General features: G+C 36.1%; 1 protein-coding gene and 1 pseudogene across 3 annotated transcripts; both read right to left on the bottom strand.

The window, feature by feature from the left end:
- Positions 1 to 13,617: 13,617 nt before the first annotated feature.
- On the bottom strand, positions 13,618 to 16,896 carry LOC143599562 (uncharacterized). 2 transcript variants are annotated; one of them, XM_077077481.1, is made up of 12 exons: positions 16,734 to 16,896; positions 16,547 to 16,636; positions 15,443 to 15,508; positions 15,214 to 15,279; positions 15,045 to 15,130; positions 14,881 to 14,926; positions 14,732 to 14,786; positions 14,575 to 14,651; positions 14,316 to 14,463; positions 14,089 to 14,216; positions 13,910 to 14,014; positions 13,618 to 13,827 (listed from the first exon to the last, which is right to left on the bottom strand). In XM_077077481.1, exons 1-12 carry the CDS (start codon positions 16,752 to 16,754, stop codon positions 13,633 to 13,635), a joined length of 1,083 nt encoding a protein of 360 aa, XP_076933596.1. In that variant the 5' UTR covers positions 16,755 to 16,896; the 3' UTR covers positions 13,618 to 13,632. The 2 variants fall into 2 exon arrangements, with proteins under 2 accessions (XP_076933596.1, XP_076933597.1); XM_077077482.1 differs by lacking the exons at positions 16,547 to 16,636; positions 16,734 to 16,896 and adding an exon at positions 15,749 to 15,782.
- Positions 16,897 to 20,499: 3,603 nt separating this feature from the next.
- On the bottom strand, positions 20,500 to 22,291 carry LOC143599566 (putative serine/threonine-protein kinase At1g01540; annotated as a pseudogene). Its single transcript, XR_013147321.1, has 6 exons — positions 21,735 to 22,291; positions 21,542 to 21,646; positions 21,331 to 21,453; positions 21,070 to 21,240; positions 20,679 to 20,988; positions 20,500 to 20,583 (listed from the first exon to the last, which is right to left on the bottom strand). The product of XR_013147321.1 is annotated as a putative serine/threonine-protein kinase At1g01540 (transcript).
- Between the last annotated feature and the right edge of the window lie 4,978 nt (positions 22,292 to 27,269).

Here is a 27,269-nt window from a genome sequence, read left to right as displayed (position 1 = left end):
CTTTTTGTTTTCTGCAGTGTCGGATTCCAATGAAGTGTATGTTCCGCGATGGAACATACGCCGAGGAACAACCCTTCGTACCCCTGTGGAGTGCGTGGAATGGGCTCGTCACGCTGCTCCCAGTGGTGCGTTGGGGGAAGCCATGGCTAGCTACCAGGAGGGTAGGCTAAGCAATGAGCTTCGGGTTCTCCTCGCCCGGATGCAGCCGCGCGTCGAGCTGCTTTGTCGTGAAAACGACAAGTTAAAAGCAGCTCGCGCTAAAGAAGTAGCTCAGGCGCGGGCTATCCGGGAGGAGAACCAAAAACTCTCCGCAGCGGCTGCGGAGAAGGAGAAGGCCTTCAAGGCCCTTGAGGTTGAAGTTCAGGCTCGACTCGAGGCCCGTTCCAAGGCTGCCCAAGCTGTTAATGAACAGCTTCGGCTGGCTAAGGAAACTGCGAGGAACGCAACCGAGAGGGCCACCAAGGCTGAAGCTGTTGCTGAGCCTCTACGCGTGGAGAATGAAGAGCTTAAAGCAAAATTAGAGGCTCTCCAGCAGGCTCATGATGCCTTGGCAATGGAGGATGCTAAGAAGCTTCAAGAAATCCTGGACCAGAGGGGGGTGCTTGACCATACCGAGCGTAAGCTAAAGGGCGTCGAAGAGGCTGCGGCTAAAGAGGTGTTGCTTGCCAACCTCAACAAGAGTGAAGCCGAACGCGCCCGTAACGAAGCTCAAGCTGCCCTCCAAGAAGCTCTGGCTGCCAAGGAATGGCTTCTTCGAGAAGCGTTGTCTCAGGTATGTTTTCATGTCTTTACGCTTTTCTTTGTAAATAGAAAAGGTTTGACACTTGTATATTTTCTTTGTAGGTTGTGCATCGGGTCTTCTCAGAGACATCTTACGACGATGCTATGAGCGCAGCCCTCAACGCTTCTCACGAGGATGGGGAAAAGGTCGGCTTCCTGCTTGGTCTAGGGTTCGTTGAGAAAGGCGTCCCGCCATCCAACTTCCCTTTGTACAATGTTGATACTGAAGCTGTTTACGACCAAGCAGTGAATCAGTATGCCGCCTTCCCGCATCCGGTGGTGGAGAAGGTGAATGAAGTTGCTGCTGCTGATGATGGGCTAGCTATCCTTAAGGCTTTCCTTGAACTGCCGCGCTCTACTGATGGGGCTGGTCCAAGTGGAAGTGGCCATGAAGCCTGATCCTGAAGATCCCTTCCCGCTGCTAGGATAGATTTAGCTTGTATAGGTTTATTTTCTTGTAAGCGGGTAGTTACCCGGCCATTCTTGTAATGAATACTTATGAAATATAAATATTTGTGCGGGTAAGACCGCTACTTTCGTTGGGTTCCTTGCTTTGTAAACGTTGTATGACTTGCATACTTTAGTTTAAATTAGCAATTTTCCAAGTGTTTAGAATAAGTTAACCTTTGAACGTGGTAGATAGGTGTGAAGTTTTGCTTCCCCTTCCGTGATTGTGCGGGTAGGACCGTCACTTGCACGTAATAGGATGGCTAAACTTTACCATCTGACCTGCGTGTAGGTTTTCCTCATCTTTTGAGGATAAGTTAACCTTTGAACGTGGTAGACTGGTGTGAAGTGTTGTTTCCTCTTCCGTGATTGTGCGGGTAGGACCGTCACTTGCACGTAGTAGGATGGCTAAACTTTACCATCTGACCTGCGTGTAGGTTTTCCTCATCTTTTGAGGATAAGTTAACCTTTGAACGTGGTAGATAGGTGTGAAGTTTTGCTTCCTCTTCCGTGATTGTGCGGGTAGGACCGTCACTTGCACGTAGTAGGATGGCTAAACTTTACCATCTGACCTGCGTGTAGGTTTTCCTTATCTTTTGAGGATAGTTAACCTTTGAACGTGGTAGATATGTGTGAAGTTTTGCTTCCTCTTCCGTGATTGTGCGGGTAGGACCGTCACTTGCACGTAGTAGGATGGCTAAACTTTACATCTGACCCGCGTGTAGGTTTTCCTTATCTTTTGAGGATAAGTTAACCTTTGAACGTGGTAGATAGGTGTGAAGTTTTGCTTCCTCTTCCGTGATTGTGCGGTAGGACCGTCACTTGCACGTAGTAGGATGGCTAAACTTTACCATCTGACCTGCGTGTAGGTTTTCCTCATCTTTTGTTAGAAATTGTCTTGAACCGTTCGACGCGCGTCTATCAATAGGTTAGTGTTCAGTTCCCTTTTTCATGATTCATGCGGATAGACCGGCACTTTCATTTAATGGGACTGAACTTTTCCCCTTCGACTGACCTGCGTGAAGGTTTGTCGTTTATTGGGTTTATGCGGGTTTTGCCGCCTTCCCCACGCAACGACTTTCCACGTATTTATGCGGTGAAAACCGGCATATCCGTGTTGATAGTTCATAAAAATGTAAAATCATCAGCGTCAATGTTTTAAGGAGAATCGTTTCCATTAGAAGTGGCTCTTGGCCTTTTCTTTACAAATTTGGAATTGATTTACATGCAAACTGTGTAAATGAGCTCCCTTCCATGTTGGGATGGGAGTGCCATCGAGCCGATACGCACCTGGTTCGGGATCTCGTTCTTTACGTAGCATGTAGTCTCCACATTGAAGCTGGAATTTTATTCGTGTTTTTCCCAGCTGGGGTTCTACACGCATCAGCCTGCTCAGCGTTCATTGCGCCACGAGGTGCGCGAGCGTCCCATCTCTGACGAATGCTTCGACCATGTCCTTCACGTCTATGCATTCTTCGGTGTTGTGGCCTTTTGTCCTGTGAAAGTCACAGTACTTGCTCCGATCAGCATTGTGGCGATGTCGGATTATTTGAGGCTTTGGCCATGGGAGCTCCTCGGTGGCGAATATCTCGGTGACGCTTTTGGTGAGCGGTGTCACACCCGGCCCTGAACGGCGGAAACAGCCGGGCGCGCGCGAGTGGGGATTGATACTTAAGCACGGGCCATTGCAAACAAAGTAAGATTTTCATTGCGCATGAAATGTTTAATACAAATACATTACATTGTTAAAATTTACATAAAAACATCCAAGTATAACAACTGTTGAAGATTTCCACGCCATATCCCCTTGCGCGGCGGAAACAACCACGCGCATCGAAGGGATAGAACTAAAATCTTCCAAAAAGCTAGTTTTAGATGTTCAGCGTGAGGTGCTCTAAGTGTGACTCCATGCGCTACCTAGTTATCTCCTGAAAGACACGTAAAAACATTTGAATCAGTATAAACTGAGTGAGTTCACAAGTTTTAGTAACTTGATAAATCGTATTGCATCATAATCTTGATACAAATCATTCTGAAACATAATTCTGATAGCATCATTAAAACACATGCTTGGTAAAACATAGTTCTATCAACATATTCTGATAAAATCGTTCCGCGGGTTACGCGCGAACATTTCTGTGAACTGTGCTCGTCTGTGTAAGTGGCGCTGCCACTACGAGCGAAACAAGTAATACCGTCCCGCGGGTTACGCGCGGACACATCTGAAAAACCGTGCTCGTCTGTGTAAGTGGCGCTGCCACTACGAGCGAATAATACCGTCCCGCGGGTTACGCGCGGACGTTGTGCCGGAAAACAAGGCGCTCGTCTGCGTAAGAGGAGCGACCTCTACGAGCGGGCTCAATCCCATAGTACTGCCCCGTGACATGCTAGGCACTCGTTTGTGTAAGAGGTGCGACCCCTACGAGTGGGCGGATCAAACCAGCAGTCCCTACCCTTAGAGTTCCAATGGTAAAGTGATCACTTACTCGAATCTGGTGCACTAACATCGAAAAACCATAGATAACCGTTCGCATTGCTCATCATGAAACATAACTTAAACACATAATCGCTTGCATAGCTTGTAAGTATACCATGATAAAACATTATTTAAGTACGTGTCCCTCGCCCCGAAAACAGTTTAAAAATAGTGAAAACAGTGAAAATAGGGGCTGTGAGACTCACCTGTGGTTCTTGTTAAGGGATTTAATCGAGATTCGGGTTTTCTTGGTGTTGGCCTTTGAATTTGAAGGTCTAGAATACGATTAAATATATATATTAAGATCAAGAAATAGGAGAATATAAGGGTTGGAAAGTAGATCTCAAGGTTATATTCTCGGCTTACCTAGTAACAGGATCGGAAATGAAAACAACGGATGCTTTGGGAGAGGATTAGTGCAAGTTTGCAGTTCTTTGAAGTGTGTTTTGGGTGATAATTTAGGTTACATATTTATAGGCAAACTCAAGGGAACACAATCCCTTGCTTTAGGGGATTGTAATCTTTTCATATCTAGGGGTAATGATATTAAAGTATGGAAATTATTATTATTTATTTAAAAGTGGAGTAGTGGATAAAAGATTTTGATTTGATTTGGTCAGGACATGCAGGTCTGGGGTTGGTGAGAATAAGGTGGCTGACAGTTGACTTTTCATGTTACAGTGTGCTTTTTCAGGTACTTTTGTCAGTGTACAGTAAAAAGTGGAAAATCTCTGAAACACGCTACTGTTTCCTTTTGGGCGGGAGTAATCTCCTTACATCTGGAGAATAGACTAAGTGTTCTGCGCGTATTACTTTGTGCGCGTAGCTTTCTGCGTGAAGGACATTTCTTTGCTGCGGGTAGGTGCGTAACCTTCTCGCAGTTAGGGACATTGAGTTTCATTTGTAGATTCTCCAGGTGGTCTTGGTATTTCAACATAGTGATCAGTCATGTTGAAGTCAATTCCATCTTGGAGCTTCAGACAAACTAGCTCTCAATGTTCCCGCCATGCGGGGAGGTTAGTTCCCTTCCGCACGCGCATAAACGATTTAGGATGCACCCGCCTTAGCATCATGCGGGATGGTCAACCCGTTAGACAACATAACGTTAAGGTACATGAAAACATAAAGCCAAAACATTCGCGCATGGCGCATATAACATATGCCCACGCTGGTTCTTAACATGGTGCGCTCGCGCAGGGCGCACATAACAAATGCACGCGCTGATTCTAACATGGCGCGCTCGCGCAAGGCGCATATAACATAATTACCTAATATTTAGGTTGATTACTTGGTTTAAGGGATTGGGAATTTACCGGGTGTCACAAGCGGCGTCCATCTGGAGTTCTTGTTGGACTGTACGTTATCCCTTTCACCTAACCGATGCTGCAAGCCGGATGAGGTGTCAAAGTTTACCCTTGACTGCCAAATGCCTAGCTTCCGCTTTTTGTTTAATCGGGCGGTAAGGACGTTCTCTTCCCTTGTTTTCTGGGTGTAGAGGTTTGTGCTCTGTGGGAGATCTCTACCCAGTTGCTTTTCCGTTTCCGCAAAGCGTTTAGCTGCTGTCATGATGGCATCCCATGTGGATGGCATGCCATCTTTACCCGTTAAGGTGCGGATGAGCTCTGGGTCGTTCGCGCCCTGGATAAATATATGTAGTCGTAAAAGGAGACCACATTTTGCATGCGATTGCGTTGTGGGCACTTTAATAGCAAATTGGAAATTCTCAAAATGTTCATTGTGACCATTGATTCCGAAGAATGTCCATAGAAAGACAAAATTTTCTAAATGTCAACTTCAAACTGGTCAGACCTACCGGATTGTTTTGCTAGCCGGAGGCTTTTGTCAGCCTATAAATCACGCCACATGTATTTACAACCTAAACGATTTTTATACTACTACATTAGCTAGGCTATCGTTTTCTAGCTAAATAAAGTTGGTTATCGGAAATCCAAGACTGATTAAGAGAGTTTAACCTAAGATGGGTCAGGTACAAATCAAAGAAACAACAAACTATGACAAAACATCATGAAAGCGAATTAGACGTTTGAATACGCATCCACATTTAATATGGTAAGGAATATGTGTCATCAAAGATAGAGTTTCAACACTTAATCACAATATAGTATTTCAAAGAAATGTCAATTCATGAAGTTATTTGTTGTAATATCAAGCTCATTTGCCACCGTAACAAACCTGAAAATTCGTTTGCAAACTTCCATCGTGGTTTATTTTCATGACTTTGTAATTTTCTCATGAGCCCTCTTATCTACAACAAACGAACCATATACAACTTTAATGCATGATATAACACTTAGAGAGAGGGTTACGTCTAGGGAAAAGTTAAAATACGAAGGAGGACAAAAATATAAAGTGTGAGAAGATTTGTGAAAAGAAAAAAAAACCCTCAAAACAATATTCAAAATTAATAATAAAAAAGTCATAACTCAAAATATAAATAAAAAACGAAAAAATCCAAAAACAAAAACTAAAATGTTTCCCGTCATTCCCACTAAAAAACGACAAAAAGACACAATAAAGAAAATTAATAAAAGACATAATTATAAATAGAAAAAAAAAGATACAATATATCGCAAAATATAACACAATGTTGAGTCATTTAATCTAACTATACTATTAAAACAGGATTATTTTTCTGCATGACATCTTTCTAGAGCCTCTACATAGGATGCCACGTAACGCCATGCGATCAGTTTCCTATTTGGAAATCCCAATAACTAAGTTATAGAAGTATTACAGATGAATGAATATATATATGCACACTTTCATTAAATATCCTATTAGTATGTTATAAGTTAACTTTTGAATATGTTTAAATATAATGATCTTAGCACTTCTTCTAATCATACGAGTCACTATCCAATGTTGTAATTAAAAAGGATTTTGGAGATTTATGAATTATAAAATTTTGTTTATAATTATTTATGTCTTATTAATCAATAAGGTATGTTATTATATGTATATTATTAAATTTAACTTTTTGTTGTATTTTTTTAATCACTTGTGTATCACACGGGCTATATATCCTAGTACATATATAACATAATATCAAGAAAAAAAGACACAACATTAAGAAAAATACATAATCAATGACGAAAATAAACACAATGATAAATACAAAGACACAATAATCTTTTTTTCCTTAACACTTTTGTGTTTTTACTTTTTTTTCGTTTTTTATTAAATTTTGAGTTATGCTTTTTGTTTATTATTTTTTTAAAGTTTTTTTATGGCTACAAATCTTTCTTATTTTTAAACTCCTTTATAGATTAACTTGACCTATGTCTCTAACTTAATATCTAGCAAAATCAAATAATAATACTAACAAACTTTTATTTAAATCCTTGGACTTTATCACTTATTGTTTTGTAAGTATATGATACCATAAGATTTGTTTTTCAGTAAGTGTTTCCACTTTCTAAAAGAACCTATCACTCTAGCAACTGGCAAGCACTTGTCTCTTAAAGAGAATATATTGCTATTAAAAATGAGAGTAACATAAAGAGAACTACGTGTGTAGTATACTGTAGTAATTTATATAGAATATGATCATTTGCCTACTGATTATTTAAGGCCTAGACCATATCATGCCAAAGTTGTGCCGTTGTGCTATAATAAATATAATATAATTCTAATATTTTTCAAAGCTGGTGGGTATCACTCCACTTGATTAAAAGGGTACCCCAAAGCATTCAACTTCATAAAAAATGAATAAATGTTAGCCCTACTGTTTATTTGGCTTCTATATTATAATAATAACTATTTTAAATTTTAAACTATAGAAAACTTTATCAATATTAGAAATAATTGTATGTTAATTTTAATGTTTCTTTTATGATTTTACTAAAACTATTATTATTATTATTATTATTATTATTATTATTATTATTATTATTATTATTATTATCTTTTCTAAAAGCAAACTCACACGGTATCGTCTCTACAACTAGATCATATGTACCCATGCATGATATGTTGTTCTAGTGGTAAAATTTTTTGTTATAACGTATAACTATTCAGTTTGATGATTTTGATGTGATTCTAACTCTATGAAAGATCCTATTTTGAAATATATTTATATTTCAAACTGAAACAAGAAAAAGTTATTAAGACACTCAAAAAGAAGACATTGTTTTATATGTTAAATGGAAATATCTTTGTGTTACAAATAATAGTCGGATAATAACTTTCAAAAGCAAAAAAGATAAGATTCCAAATGCCAAATTATTAAGTAGTGTGGTTGGTCTACATTACATATTCCCATTCTTTAGCCACTATATATGTTTCCATCATCCACAATTTACATATACAAATTTCACCACCATCTTCATACAACTACTTGAATTTTGAGGCTTCAAGAATCATCATGGCAATCATGCGATGCATACGATTGGAGCCAAATCGATCAATGACCGTTGATGAATTCAAAGCATGGTTACGCACCTATGACGACAACCATGATGGTCGTATAAGCCAAGAAGAGTTTAAAGAGGCGCTTCATGGTCTTAGAATATGGTTTGGGAGTTGGAAAGCCAAAAAAGCGATGAAATCGGCTGATTCCAATCACAGTGGCACCATCGACAGTGCCACCGAAATGGAGAAGTTGGTGAAATTTGCTCAAAAGCACTTGCATATGAGAATATATGAATCATGAAAGGTCTAGTTGGGTTGTTTTCTTGTTAGTTTGATATTTATTGGAGATAATGAAGCCTTGATGTATTTCACTATTTTGTGTGCTTTTTATTGAGAGTAACGTTTGTTATGCATTATTTTAAACATCTTCTTTAACTTGTGACAAAATCTTTGTCCTTTGTTAAAAAGATTTTTAAAATGAATGTCTAAAGATATAATATTACTCTTTTACCGCATATTTGAGATAAGAGTAAATACTCATCAATAATTTCTTGTAATTTTAATACTTTTGCAAAAGTTCACTTTGTGAAATTGTTTTCTCTTTCTATGAAGAGACGTACATGGTCATATGACTCATATCAATATCCATAAATAATAAAGATATTTAAGGATGTAAATACTATTTATACTTGCATATTATTTAATTACAAACACTGGTGGATCTTCCTTTGGAATTAGGAAAATTAGAAATAAATAATCCCAAATTTTGTGTATTACCCGATAATAATCCTAACTTTAAAAATCACTACCAGCACTCCCAACTTTCAACTATCTTTGTCTCAATGGACCTCCGTTAAGAAACACTTAATGTTGTTAACTTTTTTCCCGAGTTTCAAACTGATGTTTTAGGGCTTCTGATCGGAAGAACGATACGATTTGACTGATGTAAAATTTATCTCGAAATAGTGATTCAAATGACTTGATTTTTGTTAATTGGAAATTCACACCCGAATTGAAACATTGTTTCGTCGCTTGGATCACCGTTTCGAGATAACTTTTACATCAGCCGACTCGTATCGCTCTTTCGATCAAAAGCCCTAAAACATCGGTTTAAAACTCGGGAAAAAACTTAACGACGTTAAATGCTTTATAAAAAAGGTCCATTGAGACAAAAATAGTTGAAAGTTGGGACCGCTAATAAGTGATTTTTAAAGTTGGGATTATTATCAGCCAATACACAAAAGTTGAAATTATTTATTTTCAATTTTCCTTGGAATTATTGTTTGATCCGACCCGGCCTGAACTGGATTGCCAGCTCGAAACTCAAAAATTGAATAAAAGATTTAGATGTTGTGACTTTTAATCATCCATACCAGACACTCAACATCCGTTACACTATGTATAAACCTACTAAGGCTGAGGGGTGTGGGGGGCTTTAATGGGGGCTTTAATGAGGGCTCCAACCAATAATATTATGACGTGTGGCAGAGAGAGAAACTGGATAAGGGGGGTGTTGGAGCCCCCGTTGGAGTCTCTGGCCCTGGTGTGGAGGGGCTACAGCGAATTTTTTTTTATGTTTTTATAAATATATTCAAACAACGTATTATTAAAAAAACTCATAAATTATTAAAAAAAACACCCATTAATAAAAAAACACATTAATATCTAAAATAAAATAAAAATTAAAGTACTAAAAAAACATTCTTCTTATTCTTCGGCTTGGTCTTCTTCGATCAACCTCTTTCGGATACGTTCCTTTTGCTTTTCCATTAGCATTTGATCGACCGGATTTAGGTTACTGAAGTCTCTAGTAAGAAAGTCCAAAATGACTAAATAAATTATATTTCCATTTAACTTTTTTATTTAACTTTTTTATTAAAAATCATTTTTAAAAACGTTAAAACAATTACCGCAACGCCGATCCTCAGAAATGACTATCCAAGCCCGACACAAGGTTTCCTTCTCATCCGATGACCACGGAGTGGCTTTCCGTTTCATCCTCGGAGTCGAAGCCGGTCCCGACCCGTCCGTTGCAACTTGTTTTTTCCGGTGGACGCGTCTTTTTGGTCCCGTAGCTTCACCGTGTGATTCTTGTGTCTCCGGAACAACAAAGTTAGGAGACGGTTGTGTGTTGGATGGTTGAAAGCCGGATGATTCTTGCGGCTCCGAATAAAACATCGGTTGGTGCGGTGACGACCATAAATCATCGTCAAGATAATCTGAATCAAGGTTTGGGAACCAATTTCCAGCCATTTTTTTTTAAAAAAAGTTGAGAAGATGAATTGATTTTGGGTGAAGGTTTGAAGTTTTGGTATAAAAATGGGTGAAATGAGGTATAATTATATAGGAAAAATATTTTTTTTTTTGGTTTGTTCGGCTCCCAACGGTCAAAAAACCATCAAAAGTTGTGCAGCCCTCTCTCTTCTCCCGCTAACCGGCTCACGCCTGCATTGTTTTTCGCGTTAGCGCCCCGTTAGCGCCCTGGTGGTGTGGTGTTAGCGCCTGGGGGCTCTAGCGCCCCCGTTGAAGCCTCACACCCCTCAGTCTAAACATGGTCAATATTGCACACCATCCAAAGATACAATAAATAAATAAATAATTCAAATTGGTTTCTCATTTTTGAAACATGGTCTTTGGCAACATTAAATGAATGTGAAAGAAAGCCGGTGGAAACACTCAATGTACTTGGTGGGCATACCATACATACATGATACATTGTCACATGCATCCTCTCTAAAATCTATTTAGTATTTACCATCAAATCTCATTTACACATTATTATTATTATTATTATTTTCATCCAACACCTTCTCTGCTTTTTATACTGCATCCAATCTACTATTCTCATTCAGGTAAACAAACCCTTATGATCTTTTTATTTAGAATCATTTGAATCTAAGCTTGTTTATTTAATCCTGAAACGGGGTCATCAAGAAAGTCAACGGGTCGGTTTCGAAAGAAAGTGAAAGTTGAATGAGTGTTTTGAAAGAGTTTAATTAACAGTTTGAAAGTTTAGAACAATTCTCTTTTTATTTTAGTATATATAGATGTGTTAGTGATATTATCAGTTTATTTTGTAAGCGTGTCAAGAATTATAATAAAAAGAAAAAGTCGATCTTGGTTGAGATCAATTTCCGTATTCGTGTTCTTGAGACTGATTCCCAACAGCAGACTATGCAATGCAGGTCTGCTATTCACCACAGTTAAGATCCGAAAACAAGATTGCGTCTTCCTTTCGGAATTCGGGTGCGTACACGAGTCCAGGAACTCCTGATTATGGAGATCATAATAATAATAATAATATTTTCGGGTTTCAAAAGGGGTGGAGTTCAGAGAGAGTACCATCAAGTAATAGTAGCAGGAGACATATTAGTGCTGCAGCATTGATCCCATTCAATAGTGGAAGAACACTGCCGTCGAAATGGGATGACGCAGAGCGATGGATCACGAGTCCGGTTTCTGGTTTTGGTGGTTGCAAAACACCGCAGCCGGTTCAGAGACGGGCTAAAGCGAAAAGTGGGCCGTTAACAGCGGGTGTTTTTGTGCCTGATGGAGTGATTGAGTCTTCATATCTTGATCATCAAGGTACAATCTTGAATATGTTTGTAATTTGTTGTGATGGATGTTATATTATTAGTAGGCCTGTAAACGAACCGAATGTTCGGTGAACTGTTTGGCGAGAAGTTCGTTTATGTTTGTTTATTTAATAAACGAACGAACATGAACACATGTTTTGTTCGTTCGTTTATTTATGTTCATTGATGTCCATTTATTTATGTTTGTTTATGCTCGTTTACATATTAACAGCAAATAGTTAAACATTATCTGGAAGAGTTATCTAGTTAATGGTTTTGTATTGTGTTCATTTAAATGTGTTCATATATGTCCATTCATGTTTGTTTTGTGTTCATATTTGTTCATATGTGTTCATTTTTGTTTGTTTACCTTTGTTCAGTTATGTTCGTAAACTGTTCGTTTAGATATCAAACAAACGAACATAAACGAACACGGACACAAAATATGTCTTCGATTATGTGTTCGTATTCGTGTTCATTTAAATGAACAAACACAAACATGCCCTTTACGTGTTCATTCGGTTCGTTTACGGATCTAATTATTAGGGTATGCAGATGAGAAGAATGATGAAAATGGTGTTTCGAGAAGAGACATGGCGACTCAAATGAGCCCTGAGAGCAGCCCGGATGGTTCGCCTGATTATATACCGCCGCCTGGCGGTTACCAATCGGCCAGGTTGGAAGTGAGGGATGTTGAGGTGGACAAAAGCGTCACTATGATTAACGATAATCGATCACCGAAGGCTAATGAGTTAGCCTTAACTTGGAATGCAACCCAAGGAGCAATGAAGTTGTCAAAGTATGTCTCTAATAATAATAATATTATTATTATTATTGTTACTATAGTTATTAATAATAGTATGATTTTGCAGGCTCGAGAAAGAGGAAGCAAGGATTGCTGCATGGGAGAATCTGCAGAATGCAAAAGCGGAAGCATCGATCCGGAAACTAGAGGTGCGTTTGGTGACAAAGATATAAATATTGGAAATATCGTGGTTAACGGGCCAAGTAATATTTTTTTGTGGTGATCAGATGAAACTGGAAAAAAAGAAAGCGGCGTCTATGGATAAGATAATGCGAAAAAACAGGGCTGCACAAATGAAAGCCCAAGAACTGAGAAGGAACATGTCCGAGGATGTGTCTCTGAGACATAAAAACAAATTTAGGAGCTTACAAAGATATATCACAAATTCGTTCAAAGGCTGCTTCCGTTGTCATAACTCTTGATCGTTGGTTGTTTATTATTATCAAGCTTTTGGTTGCCATTATTACTCCGCTTCAGTCGCACAGTGATGAAGATGCCACCAGTGCTTTATGATTTGGGTTCAAGTGGGATATAGTTTTAGTTAAGAGCAAAGTTATTAGTTAGGTACATATTAATATTATACTTGATATTGTAAGCATTAAGCATTCGGTGACATCTTAATCACTAGGCAACTGTAAGATTTGATGAGCTAAGCGCATTTAGCGCACAGTTTTCTTTTAAAACTTCGACAATAATCACTTTCGGTTTATAATTTGTAGGGTTGGTTTAAAATCATACCAACAATCATGTAAAATAAAATGATATAATTCTAACAAACCATGCAAATCAGGCATATAATAAACAGAATTCATATTTCAATTCCAATTGTTGGGAGCTAAAACGGGTAGAGTACATGAACATTAATTTCGTCAATATAACATAAACATTGTTGTTATATCCACAAGTTCACATAAGTTTAAGCAACAAATTCAACACAAAGTCCCCTTTGAAGTTTAAACAACTTAGGCTCTAATACGGCCTATACCTGTAATCTCGTGAAGTTCTCCCTCCACCCATACTTCCACCTAAGCTGCCCATGCCGCCACCGAGGCCGCCACCGAGGCCGCCCAAACCGCCGCCCATCCGTCCCAATCCTCCCATCCGCCCCATACTTCCACTCATACCACCATAACCACCCCACTGCAAAACATTCATTACATGGTATCAATATTAATTTTTTAAAAAAAAAGAGCATAAACGCGTAAAAGTAGGACTACACTTACATCATCAAAGTCCAAGCTTCCATACATTCTGCCATAAGCTCGCATGGGGCCATAACCGCCATATGCTGGCTCAGGCGGGGTGTCCAAATATTGGCTGCCTCCACTTGAACCACCACCATCATCAACAGGTGTAGCTGAATCTATTGCCACCTGTAATCCAACACACATATTAATATTGAAATGCATAATCATACAATGTCACAAGCTCAAAATCAATATATTTTGTAACCACCTGTTGTCCACATATCTCATGTGATCTTCTAGAAACACGATCCGCAGCACCGTCGTCAGCAAATGTCACAAAACCAAACCCTCTATGACCAGATCTCTTAGGATCCTACATAAATAAGTAATCACAATTAAGTATAAATAATTAAAAATATATATAATCAAATAAGTCAAATTAATTACCTTTGGGATATACACATCCAAAATGCGTCCAAATCTACCAAAATAATCACGCAGGTCGTCCACATTTGCTTCTTGAGGAAGCCGGCCTATAAATATCTTCTTGCCCATTCCTCTAGCTGATTCTCCTCCTGCAGGTTTAATATTTAAAAGCATTTTTATATTCCTGATATAACATAATGTAAAATAAAATAGTTACATCATATGAGGCAACAAACAAGTGAACATACTTCCATAAACAGAGCTTGGATAATCGTATGCGGTAGGAGCACCGAGTGCAGCATATCTAGTTGTAACATAGGCATTATAAGCACCATATCCGCCAGTCGGAGGCTGCGGCGGTGGCGGCATGCGGCTAACTGGCCGAAAATTGTCTTCCTGTGAATAATTATCAAATTAAAACTATCAGTTATAAGATACAGTAGGCGCCGACAGAAGTTAAGGATGTGTTAAAACAAAAGAGTTTTTAAGATATTAGCTACATGTTACCTTAGGTGTTGCTCTGTCAACAACCACTTCTGAACCCCCGAGTTCATGGGTCTCAGACATTAGTTCATCCACAGAATCTGTAAAGAAATATTAAGCAAGTTAGTTAACTACCAGCGGTCAAAATTATCTAAAGATTATCCAGTCTCGAGTGAATTACCGGCATTTGCAAAAGTTATAAAACCAATTCCACGATGGCCCTTGGTACTTGGATCCTGCAAAAATTAGACATTTTCAATAATATCAATGTTTCCCAAATGATAAGAAACATAATACATATGATTGTAAATGTAGTATCTGATTATGTACCTTGGGCATGTACAAATCCAATATCTCGCCATATTTCTCAAAATGACTGCAAAGAACAAAAGTTGTACGAATGTTAATCATTATGGACCACAAATAGCTATGATAAAAAAACGGAAATTTTAAAAACAAACCATGCAGCTTATGATATAAATTAAATAAATCACCTCCTGAATGCGGCTTCTGTAACCGACAGTGGAATTCTAGCAACAAAAATCCGGGTGATTTTTTTAGAGGATGATCTCATCTCTTCCTGAGAAAGAAACAACTTTTAATAACATATTATTAAAGTTTCATACGTATGTTTATAGCACATGAGAGTTTGTTGTTAACAACCTTTGGTGTTGCTATTTTAACTTCCAACACTCTGTTCCCGAGAAAGTGCTCGGCTGAAAGCGCAGCCTATGGCAAAGTGATGTGAAATGAAAAAAGTATCATCACAGAAGCAACATAAATTTTAGAGAAAAGTATAAAGATTTGTTAATCTTTTGTAACTATGGAAGAATTCAATGGCAAGAAAAAATGTTTCATAAAAAAACATATAAGGCTTGAATAGCTAAATTACCTTAGCATCTTCAACTTCTGCAAAGGTTACATATCCAAAACCACGAGATCGACCGCTTGAGCGCTCCTGTAATTATAAAGGCAAAGTCTTTTGGTCCATACGTACAGATAAATACACCCACGTATATGAATGTATTTAACATGCAGAGAGATTAGCATATCCTAAAGAAAATATGTGCTTCAAATCTTTTTCGTAAAGGTGTAATTCAGCTAGTTTCAAATTAACCGAACTTAACATATTACAACAGTAACAAAGCCACTAAATTCATATCCAAATGTCATACAAAATATCATGTTATAAACTTACCTTCATAACAATACAGTCCTCCAATCCCCCAAATTTCCTCAAGTATTTAACATATCCTAAAGAAACTAGATGCTTCAAATCATTTTAGCAAAGGTCTATTTCAGCTAGTTTCAAATTAACCGAACTTAATATGACCCACATATGTGAATGTATTTGACATGCAGAGAGATCAACAAATCCTAAAGAAACTATATGCTTCAAATCATTTTAGTAAATGTCTAATTCAGCTAGTTTCAAACTAACCAAACTTAACATGTTACAACAGTAACAAAGTCACCAAATTCACATCCCAAACGCCTAACGCCATACAAAATATCATGTTATAAACAGGGGTGTAAACGAGCCGAGCCGATCCGAGCCCGAGCTTGGCTTGAGCTCGGTTCGTTTCAAACTCCTTTTTCTAAAGCTCGGCTCATGAGTTATTTTCTCATGAGTTCTTTGCAAGCTCGGGCTCAGCTCGTTTATTATTTACTAATTAATTTAAATACACTTTTTCTAATCATTTTTATATATTTTGATAAAAAAACCTTAAACGAGCCTAAGCTAGGCTCGAGCTTGGTAATGAAGTGTTAACTTAATACATAGAGGTCCAAATGAAGAAAAACTAGAAAATACACAAGGCTAGTTAAGGCTTGACAAGCCTAAATGAGTTTCCCATACAAGGCTCTAGCTCAAGCTTGATAACTAAATGAGCTTTATTTGAGGCTCGCGTTGCCCCTTTTGAGCTTTTTATCGGCTCGCAAGCAGCTCGGCTCGATTGCACGTATAAACTTATGATTCTACTGATAAATAACTAACCTTCATAACAATACAATCCTCCAATTCCCCAAATTTCCTCATGTAATCCTTCAACCCATCCGTATCAACGTCCCACGGGATCCCCAACACCTAATTCACCCAACAACACATCAAAAATCAAAACTTTTCAACACCACAAACAACAATAAATAATAATAATAATTACAGAAGAAGATTATTTTATTACCACAAGCTTCTTGTCTGACATGATTGCAGCAGAAATTAGGGTTTAACAGGATGAAAATGATCACGACACGCAAGATTATTACACTCCTCTCTCTCAATTAACCTCTCACACACGAACACGATGATGATATGGACTCCTGCACATAATAACAACACACATGCCTCTTTCTCATTCTCACACAAATTATTCATCGTCATCATCATCAATCGATCAATTACACCAATTTATACTATACCTAGCCTACAATTCAATAATTAAACGATCGATTACTGAAATGATTTGCACGCTAACCTGACGTACGATTAAATTGCAAAACCCTAAATCGCAGATCGCTCGGGTCGGATAACACTCCACTCTCGGATCTCTCTCTCTCTCTCTCAGATGGGAAAACAAACGATTGGGTGGGTAATAATGAAATTATTATTATATGCTAACATCTTATAACACTTCAACCCCTCTGCTTTGAAACAAAGTCACTTGAACCCCGGTAACTTTGACACGGTTGGTGGATATTATGTGTTCTGGCTTTTAAACTATAGACCGATAATAATCCATGCTAATAGGTTGGCTAGTGATATTTCTGACTGTTATTTTTGTTCTTAAGAGCAATCCCGGTAGCATAATCATCGTTGATTTAAATTATACTCGACGCGATTTGGTTCACACTGATGATCATGAACGAAATGGCAAAATGTATAATGGAAATCGAGTGAAGCTAAGTGTAAATTGAGTTTGTGTTATGATGATTATGCTACTGGGATTGGTCTTGGTAACGAAAGTCATGCTGTTAGCATGAATTATTGTCAGCGAATGTGTTATAGTTTGAATTATTCTAAATTTAATTTGCCTGAAATAAATGATAAAATTGTAAAAGTACTTAAAACATATGTTATTAGTATTAGCACCAAAGTCTGCATATTTTAGCGTGATTAACATCATTAAGAAAATTGCATTAAACTGATGTAATATTGTTCATTGTACTAAAGCTTAATGTTTCATATTAACCATATTTATTTTACTTATACGATTATACTTACTCATAGCATTGATATTTGTGTTGGGTTGGTAGGTAAAATCGTTTAACCTAAACACAACCACTATATTTAGTTGTGCCAAGGATCTCTATCTTAATCCATACACATTTGAAAATTTGTAACTCAAACACGACCCATTTAAACTAATTCTCCTCCTATTTGTTATAGTTTTGAATTATTACGATCTTAGACCATGCTAGAGTAATCACAACTACCATCCAACACATTTAGTTAAAATCACGCCATGCTTATCAAACATATGTTTCATCGAACCAAATGTACTTAAAAACTATAGATACCAAAAAAGATGGATAACAAACATTATAGACTGAGGTGATGGTATAGGGTGAGAAGTGTCATGGGATGCCATTGGAAAACCATAAAGTTACATAAGTAGTTATAGTCCATCATTAACTTATCCTCTCCAGTAGTTTTCCCCTTTCCACTTTAAACAAACACTACAAATCTGTGCCTCTACATGTCGTTCAACAAGTTATAAAGACCGGACATTTAAGAAGTGACTCGGGTTTTCTCACCGCCAATGAAGAACGTGATTTATGAGAAAGTTTTCTTATGCACTGTTGGATTATTTTGATTAGACCATCGGGTGAGATTGATTTGCCTCTCATATATTGAGGCTAAGGTAGTTTGAGATTTGTCGGATTCAATTTAAATTTTAATATCTCTACTCTAATTGGTGGTTGTGAGTTCACCAAAACGCACCATCTCACATATTTAAATTTGCAAGATCCAATACAGTCGATCATGCTTCTTTGAGAGCGTCATCAAGGGACTCGTAAACAATGTTGTCGATAAATAACTTTTCCAAAAATTTATATAGAAAATATATATATATATATATATATATATATATATATGGAGCAAAAGACTATGAAAATATCATAAATAAAAGGTCACAAACATATCATGAGACTATTAGCTTTTACCAAATTTCACCTCAAATTCACATGATAAATTGGTGATAAAGTTTGTCAACTTGCAATAAATGGTTATATAGAGACGCTCTTAACAAATTTCACGTGACAAAAAGGTAACATAGTTTCTCAACTAACAAAAAATAAATAATTTTATTAACTTCTTCACACAAAAGCACAAACACAATCATAAACACAAACACAATGGCATCTAAGCTTCTCATTCCTATATGTCTTGTAATAGCATTAGCACTCGCGCGTGCCAACATACCTATAATGGATACCGATGAAATGCCAATGTATGATGACGAAGAATTATCGGTTTTAAGTGGTAGATCTTTGTTATGGTGGAGTATGAAGTACTACATTTCGTATGGTGCATTGTCGGGTAATAGAGTCCTGTGTCTTCCACGCTCCGGTAGGTCTTACTACACTCGCAATTGTTGGAGAGCTAGAGATCCGGTGAATCCTTACACTAGAGGTTGCTCTATCATCACTCGTTGCCGCCGCTGAAGTATTACACTATTCAACTTCAGGTTGAGTTTGCCTAAATCAATTTCATTTGGATTTGTTAATAATTTGTGTTCATGGACATTGTGTATTTTTCTATAGTTTTTACATGTTCTTAAATAATTATTATAGTTGGTGACCCAAACATATGAATATGTAATAATATCGTATGTATAAACTATTAAAATGTTCCAAGTGCTTGAACTTTGAAGTGTAGTTGAGTGCTTTATAGTTTTAAGTTGTTTGTTAAGTGAGTTTAAGATTAATTTTTTGAGCATGATATATGGGTTAGTTAATCCATGTCACACACAAGTAGACATAATAACGAAATTAGTCGCATCTTAATAACGAAATTAGTAGTTAATAATCCTCCGCAAAGTACCAACTATATTTCAGACCAATGATGTTCCAGACCAACAAAGGTGTTCAAAAGTTATTATGATCGATATTCCAAATTATGAAATTAGTCGAATCATAATTGTAGCGTAATTCAAGTCAATATGAAATTTTAAAAGTTTAGAAAGGGAATATTTGATGTTATTTTTTGGTTTCATAAATATGATAATACTCTATAAGTATTTAAAGGTATGCATGAAATTGGTTAAACAGAAGTGACTCAACACATATTCTCATTGTTACTGACCATGGAATATAAAAAAACTCATGTTTTCTTTGAAATCATATTCCTATTCAATGTAGTTGCTTCAGTCAGGCCCAATGGGCCAAAATTTTATCCAGGCCTAAGCCCTTTAGTTTCAGTCAAAAGCATGCATGCATCATTCAAGAATCTTTACATTCCAAAGATATCTTGCAGTTTTGTAGAGTTTTAGATTTACAAGTTGCTGCAGTAATATGCCATTATGCCCCAATAGGCTTAATCCAAACTAATATTAATTTCGTTACAAATTTTGTGAAAACCGGCATTAACCAGTTTATAACCTCAACTCAAACCCGAGTCTGATGCTTTGAAACGAAATGTAACAAAACTGATATAACCACAAGAAGTAAATACAAGTTTATAAATTATAACTAAACTTCATGTGATACAAGCGCGAGCAAATTGTTTTTTCTAAGACCTCCAATTAGCTACATGATAAATACACATACAATCCATGGCTTGAAAAAAGGTTTATATATACTATTACTAAAAGTCTAAAACATATAAACTAGATATATAATACCGTTAAATATAATTCATTTCGCACTACAAAAAATTATAGAAAGAAATTTCAAGGTATGCACATACAAACCTTAAACCCCTTACATGTTATGCCTCTTCAGTCTTCATCAAACTATATTAACCACCTCATTTGACTTGTCGCTCGGTCCGCCATGAGGTGCCACCCTCGACTCTCCCACGCGTCTTCTTTCCTAAAACACGATACCATTTTTATAAACAAAATTTAACAAATTTAATCATTTGCATTTATCAGTTAACTTATTTATAACCAAAAAAAAAAGCATACTTTGTTTGGATTTTGGTCTTGGCCCTCAAGCATGTGTATAACATGGCCTATTCAACATAAAGCAACCACTAAAGCCCGTTTTAAATCACGCAAACCGGGCTTCTCAATCATTTTAGGATCCAAAACCTTTTCCGGGCTCTTTTCGTTGACCATTTTCCTGACCCATTCAACCAAATGCACCTCTTCTGGTGGGTGTTTATAATCAACCGGGTATCTACCCGTAACCAACTCCATGAACAAAACCCCAAAACTATAAACATCACTTTTCTCGTTCACCATTCCCGTACTTGCATATTCGGGTGCAACATAACTGCAAAAAGTATAACCAATTATACATCACTTCGTGTGTGTGCTTGTGTTTGCAAATGTAATATTATTAAAGAGAACGAACCCTAATGTGCCCATCACACGAGTCGTGATGTAACTCGTATCTGCACCGAGAAGCTTGGCTAGCCCAAAATCTGAAACCATCGGGTTCCATGACTTATCGAGTAATATGTTACTTGATTTTATATCGCGGTGGACCACCTTCGGTTCAAGCCCTTCGTGAAGATAAGTTAACCTAGTAGTTTATAATCAAATACATTACTAATTACTAATAACATTATAAATATCAAATGATGGATTTAGACTGTAATTAGTGAATAATTACGCTTTTGCGATCCCGATAATGATCTTCATACGAATCTCCCATGTAAGCGGGCTGCAAAGGCCTACATCACCATGAAGCCATTGTTCTAAGTTACCATTATTTACATACTCATAAACAAGTATCCTGCAACCAATATTTATATTAATATCATAAGTGTAAGTTCATAACAATAACTATATTAAACAAACACAATATGACAATAATATTGTACCTGTGAGCTCCTTCTGCGCAATAACCTAATAATCTTAATAAATTTTTATGTCTAACCCGACCGATTGCTTCAACTTCAACTTCAAATTCCTTCTCAGCTTGTCCTCTGTAGATAAAATATTAACAAAATCTAAAAACAATTAACTAAAACATTATCAAAATCTTTTACCAAATAACAAGAAACGAGTAACAACCGATTGTTGAGTAAGTTTTTGAACGCAATTTGAGTAGTATCCGCAATAACACCATGGTAAACAATGCCATAACCTCCTTGACCAATCACATTCTCATCCGCGAATCCATTAGTAGCATCATCAAGCTCTCGTAGCGTATACCAATGTCCCCACCCCAGGTGGGAAACCTCGGGTCCCACAGATCCAGCCAATGTGGCCCTCAACGGAAACCGGGGACACCACAGGGTACAGAACCCGGTGCCGGTTTCCGTTGCACATGTGGATTTGTACCCTGGAATGGGGACACTCCTCGTCTTGCTGTTGAAGCTGTTTCAACAGCAAGGCTTGCTTCTCGATCCCGGATAGCTGTCGGGTTGATCCGGGATCGAGGGCGGGGGTTGTTGGGATGGAGATTTGTTGTTTGGTGGGTTTGGGTTGGAATCTGGCTCTAGTGAGCAAGAGGGAGAGGAGGAAGAGGAGGAGGACGAAGACGGCGCCGACCGAAGCGCCGATTACGATCCATAAGTGGAGGCCGAAGATTGAGGTTTGATCGGCCATTGAATTTTGATATTTGAGAGTGAGGAATGGATGCAGCAGGGTTTTGTAAAGGGTTTGAAATGGGAATGTGGAAATTGTCAGACAGGAAGCTTCGTGTGGGCCCAGTGGGTGGGATTCAGTGCCAAAGGATAAACCTTTGACTTTTGTAATCTAACAACGTTAGTAACAACTAACAAGTTGTGCAATTGTACGGTTTGTAGTTTTGTAACTCGTTAGTTGACTTGACCGACCTGGTTAATAATAGTTAATACTTAAGTTTAACGATTAGTTTATATTAAAAAGTTAAACAAGTACTTCTACTTAAACATTACATGTTCGAAAACAACCTTGTGTTACAGCGGAAAAGAGCAAAAAAGTGACAGGAAGTAAGTTGGTATCGGTTCAATACAATAAAAGTTTTGCAGCAGGATGAATATGTGAAATTAAAGTTGAAGGACCAAAAAGTATATATGTGTAAATTTTATGGTAAAATTTTAATGAATCAATGTTTGTAAATAAAATTGTGGGGCCAGAAATAAATGTTTGATAACTTATGAGACAAAAATGTAAAAAAGTAAATGTCTCTATGATGACAAAACCTAAAGTTATGGCTTATAAGATGAATATCACACACAAGACACTCGCCGAACTCGTCTCTCAATTATTATCTAAAACACGAAGACGACGAATCTTGCACATAAGATGACAACTCCTGCACATAACACACATGCCTATTTCTAACAAAATTCTTCATCATCATCAATTACCCGAACAAACTCACCTTCGATATTAATAGCTATGTTCAAAATTCTAAATCTCAGATTGTTCGGGTCAGGCTACACTCCATTCTCGGATCTCTCTCTTCAGTAGGGAAAACAATTATGGGGGGGGGGGTAATGAAATTATCCTAACATCTTATAAAGTGATATTTCAAGCCCTTTTGTATAAAATAAATCCACTTAAACCCCTACCGATCGATAACTTTGACAGTGTTGGTAGAAAATATGTGGGCTGGCTTTTGAATTACCAGCCAATAATAATCCATGCTAACAATTTGACCAATAATATACACAGCTATTACTTTTGTTGCAAGGTATAATCACAGTAGAATAATCATCATTGATTACATTATATTTTGACTAGATTTCTACTCAAACTGATGATTATGAACAAAATGAGAAAATGTATAATGGAAATCATGTGTAAATCAAGTTTACTTCGATGATATTTATGCTACCAGGATTAATTTTGGTAGTTGGCAAGGAAAGTTAAAGTTAAGTGTGTCACTAGTTAAAGTGTTAGTATGGATTATTATGGACGAATGAGTTATAGTTGGAATTACTAAAATTCAATTTGCATAAATAAAATATAAAATTGTAAACGTAACTGAGATATATTCCGGTATAAGTAGTGAAGTCTAGATATTTAAGTGCAATTTTAATATCATTTAGCGAATTGTATTAAATTTGATGTAACGTTGTTCACTGCATTAATTCATGCACATCCAGAGTAGTGGGAAACATGGATCTATCAGTTACTAATTATTGGGATTATTATTGTTATGTTTTAATTATTATTAGATAGTGGTGTTAGTACGTAGTGATTCTTAGGCATTATGGCTTCAAAACGCCACAATAAGGCCACCACTACGAATGGTCTTATACATACGTCGTATACATTTTATAGCAATGCCTTTTGTTTTGGGTTGGTAGATAAAAACATTGAACCTAGGCATTGCTATAAAACAAAAGGCATAATATATATTTTAATCCTAACACGTTTAAAAATGTGTAACTTGAACACAAACCGCTTATGCAATTATCCATGGATTTGTTGTAGTTTAAAATTTTGAATTATTATGATCTTGGACCGCGTGAGAGTATTCACAACTACCGTAAAAGTCGCCATGGATGTGAAAACAAATATCACATTAGAGGGAAGAACTGTCGATACAAATGTACGTAATAATTAAGGCACCATACATTACGGACTAACTGATGGTATGTAGGGTGAGAAGTATCATGAGATGCCATTGAAAACCCATAAAGTAATAGAAGTGGTTACAGTCCATCATTAAATTTATCCTTACACTATTAAATTTTCAAAAAAATTACAATCTTATTCTCTAAGTGTGGAAGAGAATGACATTTCGATAGTGTTTTGTTATTCAATGACTTGATTTTATACAAATTCTATCATGGTCATATGAGAGGTAACCTCTCGATCTCATCATATGACCAGGGAAATCAATCTCGCCTAGCGGTTATGTCGATTATTTTGGTTATGGATTGATTAACGGCCATGGCGGCTAAGTTGTTCACCACTACTCCGAAGCGTTTAGGTCCTGAACTTCGAGGCGCGAGCTTCACATATGCGAGATGCGGTGTATCTACCTATATACTAATAATAGAAAATAATGAGGATGACGTGGCAGCTCCATATTCTTTCTTGACTAAATTTTCCCGCTCAAATTCTTAATATCTATTTATAGACGTTCTAAGAACTTTTCATATTATATATAAAGATTATATATATTCTAAAATTGTGCAGTTCCTTATAAAACAAATAATGTTTAATACAATTTACATGTGAAAATATAAACCTAAAAATGGAATTGAAATATTTAACCAATTTCAATTTTAATTTGCAATATATAATAATGTCATGCATAATAATATAAAAAAATATACCAATAATAATAATAATAATATACAATTTCTTAGATTACATGTGTATTAAAAATTAAATCATTTTCCTTAATATCTTAACTTTTTTAAATTCTATATTATGTAACATAACAACAAAAACATGTATACAAATATATTATCTAATTTAAAAAAATATTTTCATATGTAAAAAATGGATTTACATAAAATAAAAAAGAATTTTAGGGATTTGTGACATTAATAGCTGATCAACCCAATATTTATTCAATATAAAAAAATTTGAATTGTTTCTAAAATTTCTATTTAGTTTTTTTTTATTTATTTCAAATAATTTATTGTATTAATTTGCACATTGACAAATTTCGTGTAATACATGGGTCTAAAGCTGGTTATAAAATATTTGTAAATAATTCATGTCTATGCATTTACCATTTTTAGTACTTAAATAACAAAAAATAAGGAAAAAAAAATTAAACACAATTTATAACTATATAGTATATAGACTACCAAATCAAAGATAAAGTAGTAAAAGAAAAAAAAATCAAAACTATTATCCTACAAGAGAATGACATAAAAGGACAAGAAAACAATAAAGTAATAATTATAGTGTCTAGTCAATTTCTTTGTTTGCTATTCCCACTTGATTTTTAGAGTAGTCACTTCTGTTATAACTAGTCAAATACTTAATGAAATAAAAATACTTTATATTATTTACAAATATATGTAGTTTTTCTTATTATAAATTATGTGTAAATAGTCTCAATATACATTTACCACATTTTTTACTTATAGTAACAAAAGATGTATAAGACACAATTTATAACTATATAAATTATCAAATTAAAGACAAAAATAGTAAAAGAAACAATCAAACAAACAAAACACAAATAAAACAAAAAGTACAATGTCTAGTCGATTTATCTATTAGAGTATCTTTGTTAACAACCCTTAGGCTGGGTTGTTCATTAAAGGACAAAATAATAATATTAAAAATCTTCATAATCTCATGACCCGTCATGATAGCAGTGACTACTCTATAAAAGTGACTGAATACTTTTATTGTTTTCTTGTCCTTTTTTACCATTCTCTTGCATGATAAGAGTTTTGATTTTTTTTCTTTTATTGTTTTTATCTTTGATTTAGTAGTTTATATAGTTATAAATTGTGTTTAATTTTTTTTTGTTACTTATAATAAAAAATAATGTAAATTTCATTTTGTGGATACTTTCAAACAATATGTTTATTTAAACTTTTTTCCAATTTTAATATATTTTATACTTAAAATAGTGTTGTTTCAAAAAAAATAAACGTTTTTTTATTATTTACAATGTGAAAAGCAAGATGGTCATGAAAGAACAAGATTGTATAGAATAACAAAATCCATGTGGAAAACAAATTTATTTTATTGATTTGACAAGAACGTTTTCCACAATTCCTCATTGATATTTGACCGAATGATCAGCCAAAGATAAGCTCATGCACGTCAGGACCAATACACCAATTATATAAAATACATGCATTTAATATATAAACATATACACATAGCATACGCTTAACTTATTAAAGCAAGTGTACTAACTTATCACTTACGAGTATGCACACATTCCTAAAACGTTTAAAAGGAAATGGCTAGAACCTCACTGGGTCCTAAAGCGTTCAGAGTTAATTGTAATCTCTTTTCTTTAACTGAGCGCGGCTAACTGTTTAACATATACATTTGTTAATTAACCGCATAACTGACTAACATTACTAAGTTGTAATTTAGTTAACTAAGCTTATTTGATAGACTAGGCTCGTTTGTTAAGTTTAACTGATCTGGCGGGGTCACCGTAATTAACGAGGGCGGTTAAATTAACTTAACCGAGCTAACGGGTTATAGTTAAATTAGGTAACGAACCATGTTACTTTGATCCATCTAACTCTCTAAGTTATCCGTAGGTAACTAGAATTAAGAAGATAATTATTAAATCCTTATCTTCTATGTTATTTTATTATTTATTATTTATATTTTGTTTTATAAACTTTAACGGGGTTAACCATGACTTTTTAGTTTTCAAACTTAACAGGTTTAGTTAATGAGATTTAACAGGGTTGACGAGGTCGGTTAGTTCGGTGTATCTTAACTTGGGTCATTATGTTACTCATAGTTTAGCCCTAAATAGGTGGTCGAGCCTAGCCAAAGTGGTCGCATAATTGGGTTTCATGTTGATCTGACCTGGGCCTGTTTGCTATATATATATAATGAGTTAAGCTCGCTGGAGGCAGGATTTGAACCGGGACCTCCAGCTTGCTTAACGCGGTTGCTACCACTCTGCCATACAAGTCCTTATGCTTGTATTTAAAATATAAATAC

Source organism: Bidens hawaiensis, unplaced genomic scaffold (assembly GCF_021521415.1).
Source record: "Bidens hawaiensis isolate Kalapana, Puna unplaced genomic scaffold, B.hawaiensis_p1.1 tig00052358_1, whole genome shotgun sequence".
Lineage (NCBI taxonomy): Eukaryota > Viridiplantae > Streptophyta > Magnoliopsida > Asterales > Asteraceae > Bidens > Bidens hawaiensis.
The sequence above is the reverse complement of the archived record's forward strand: the minus strand, read 5'-3'. Positions and strand labels throughout refer to the sequence as shown.

Bases quoted from the DNA above. Each gene is read 5' to 3' on its own strand.
- LOC143599562 (XM_077077481.1), bottom strand. From the start codon at position 16,754: ATGTCAGACAAGAAGCTTGTG. The intron at 15,280-15,442 runs GTAATTTAGCTA...ACTTTGCCATAG, and splicing joins CAGAAGTTGAAGATGCTAAG to GCTGCGCTTTCAGCCGAGCA. The intron at 14,652-14,731 runs GTAATTCACTCG...ATTTCTTTACAG, and splicing joins TATAACTTTTGCAAATGCCG to ATTCTGTGGATGAACTAATG.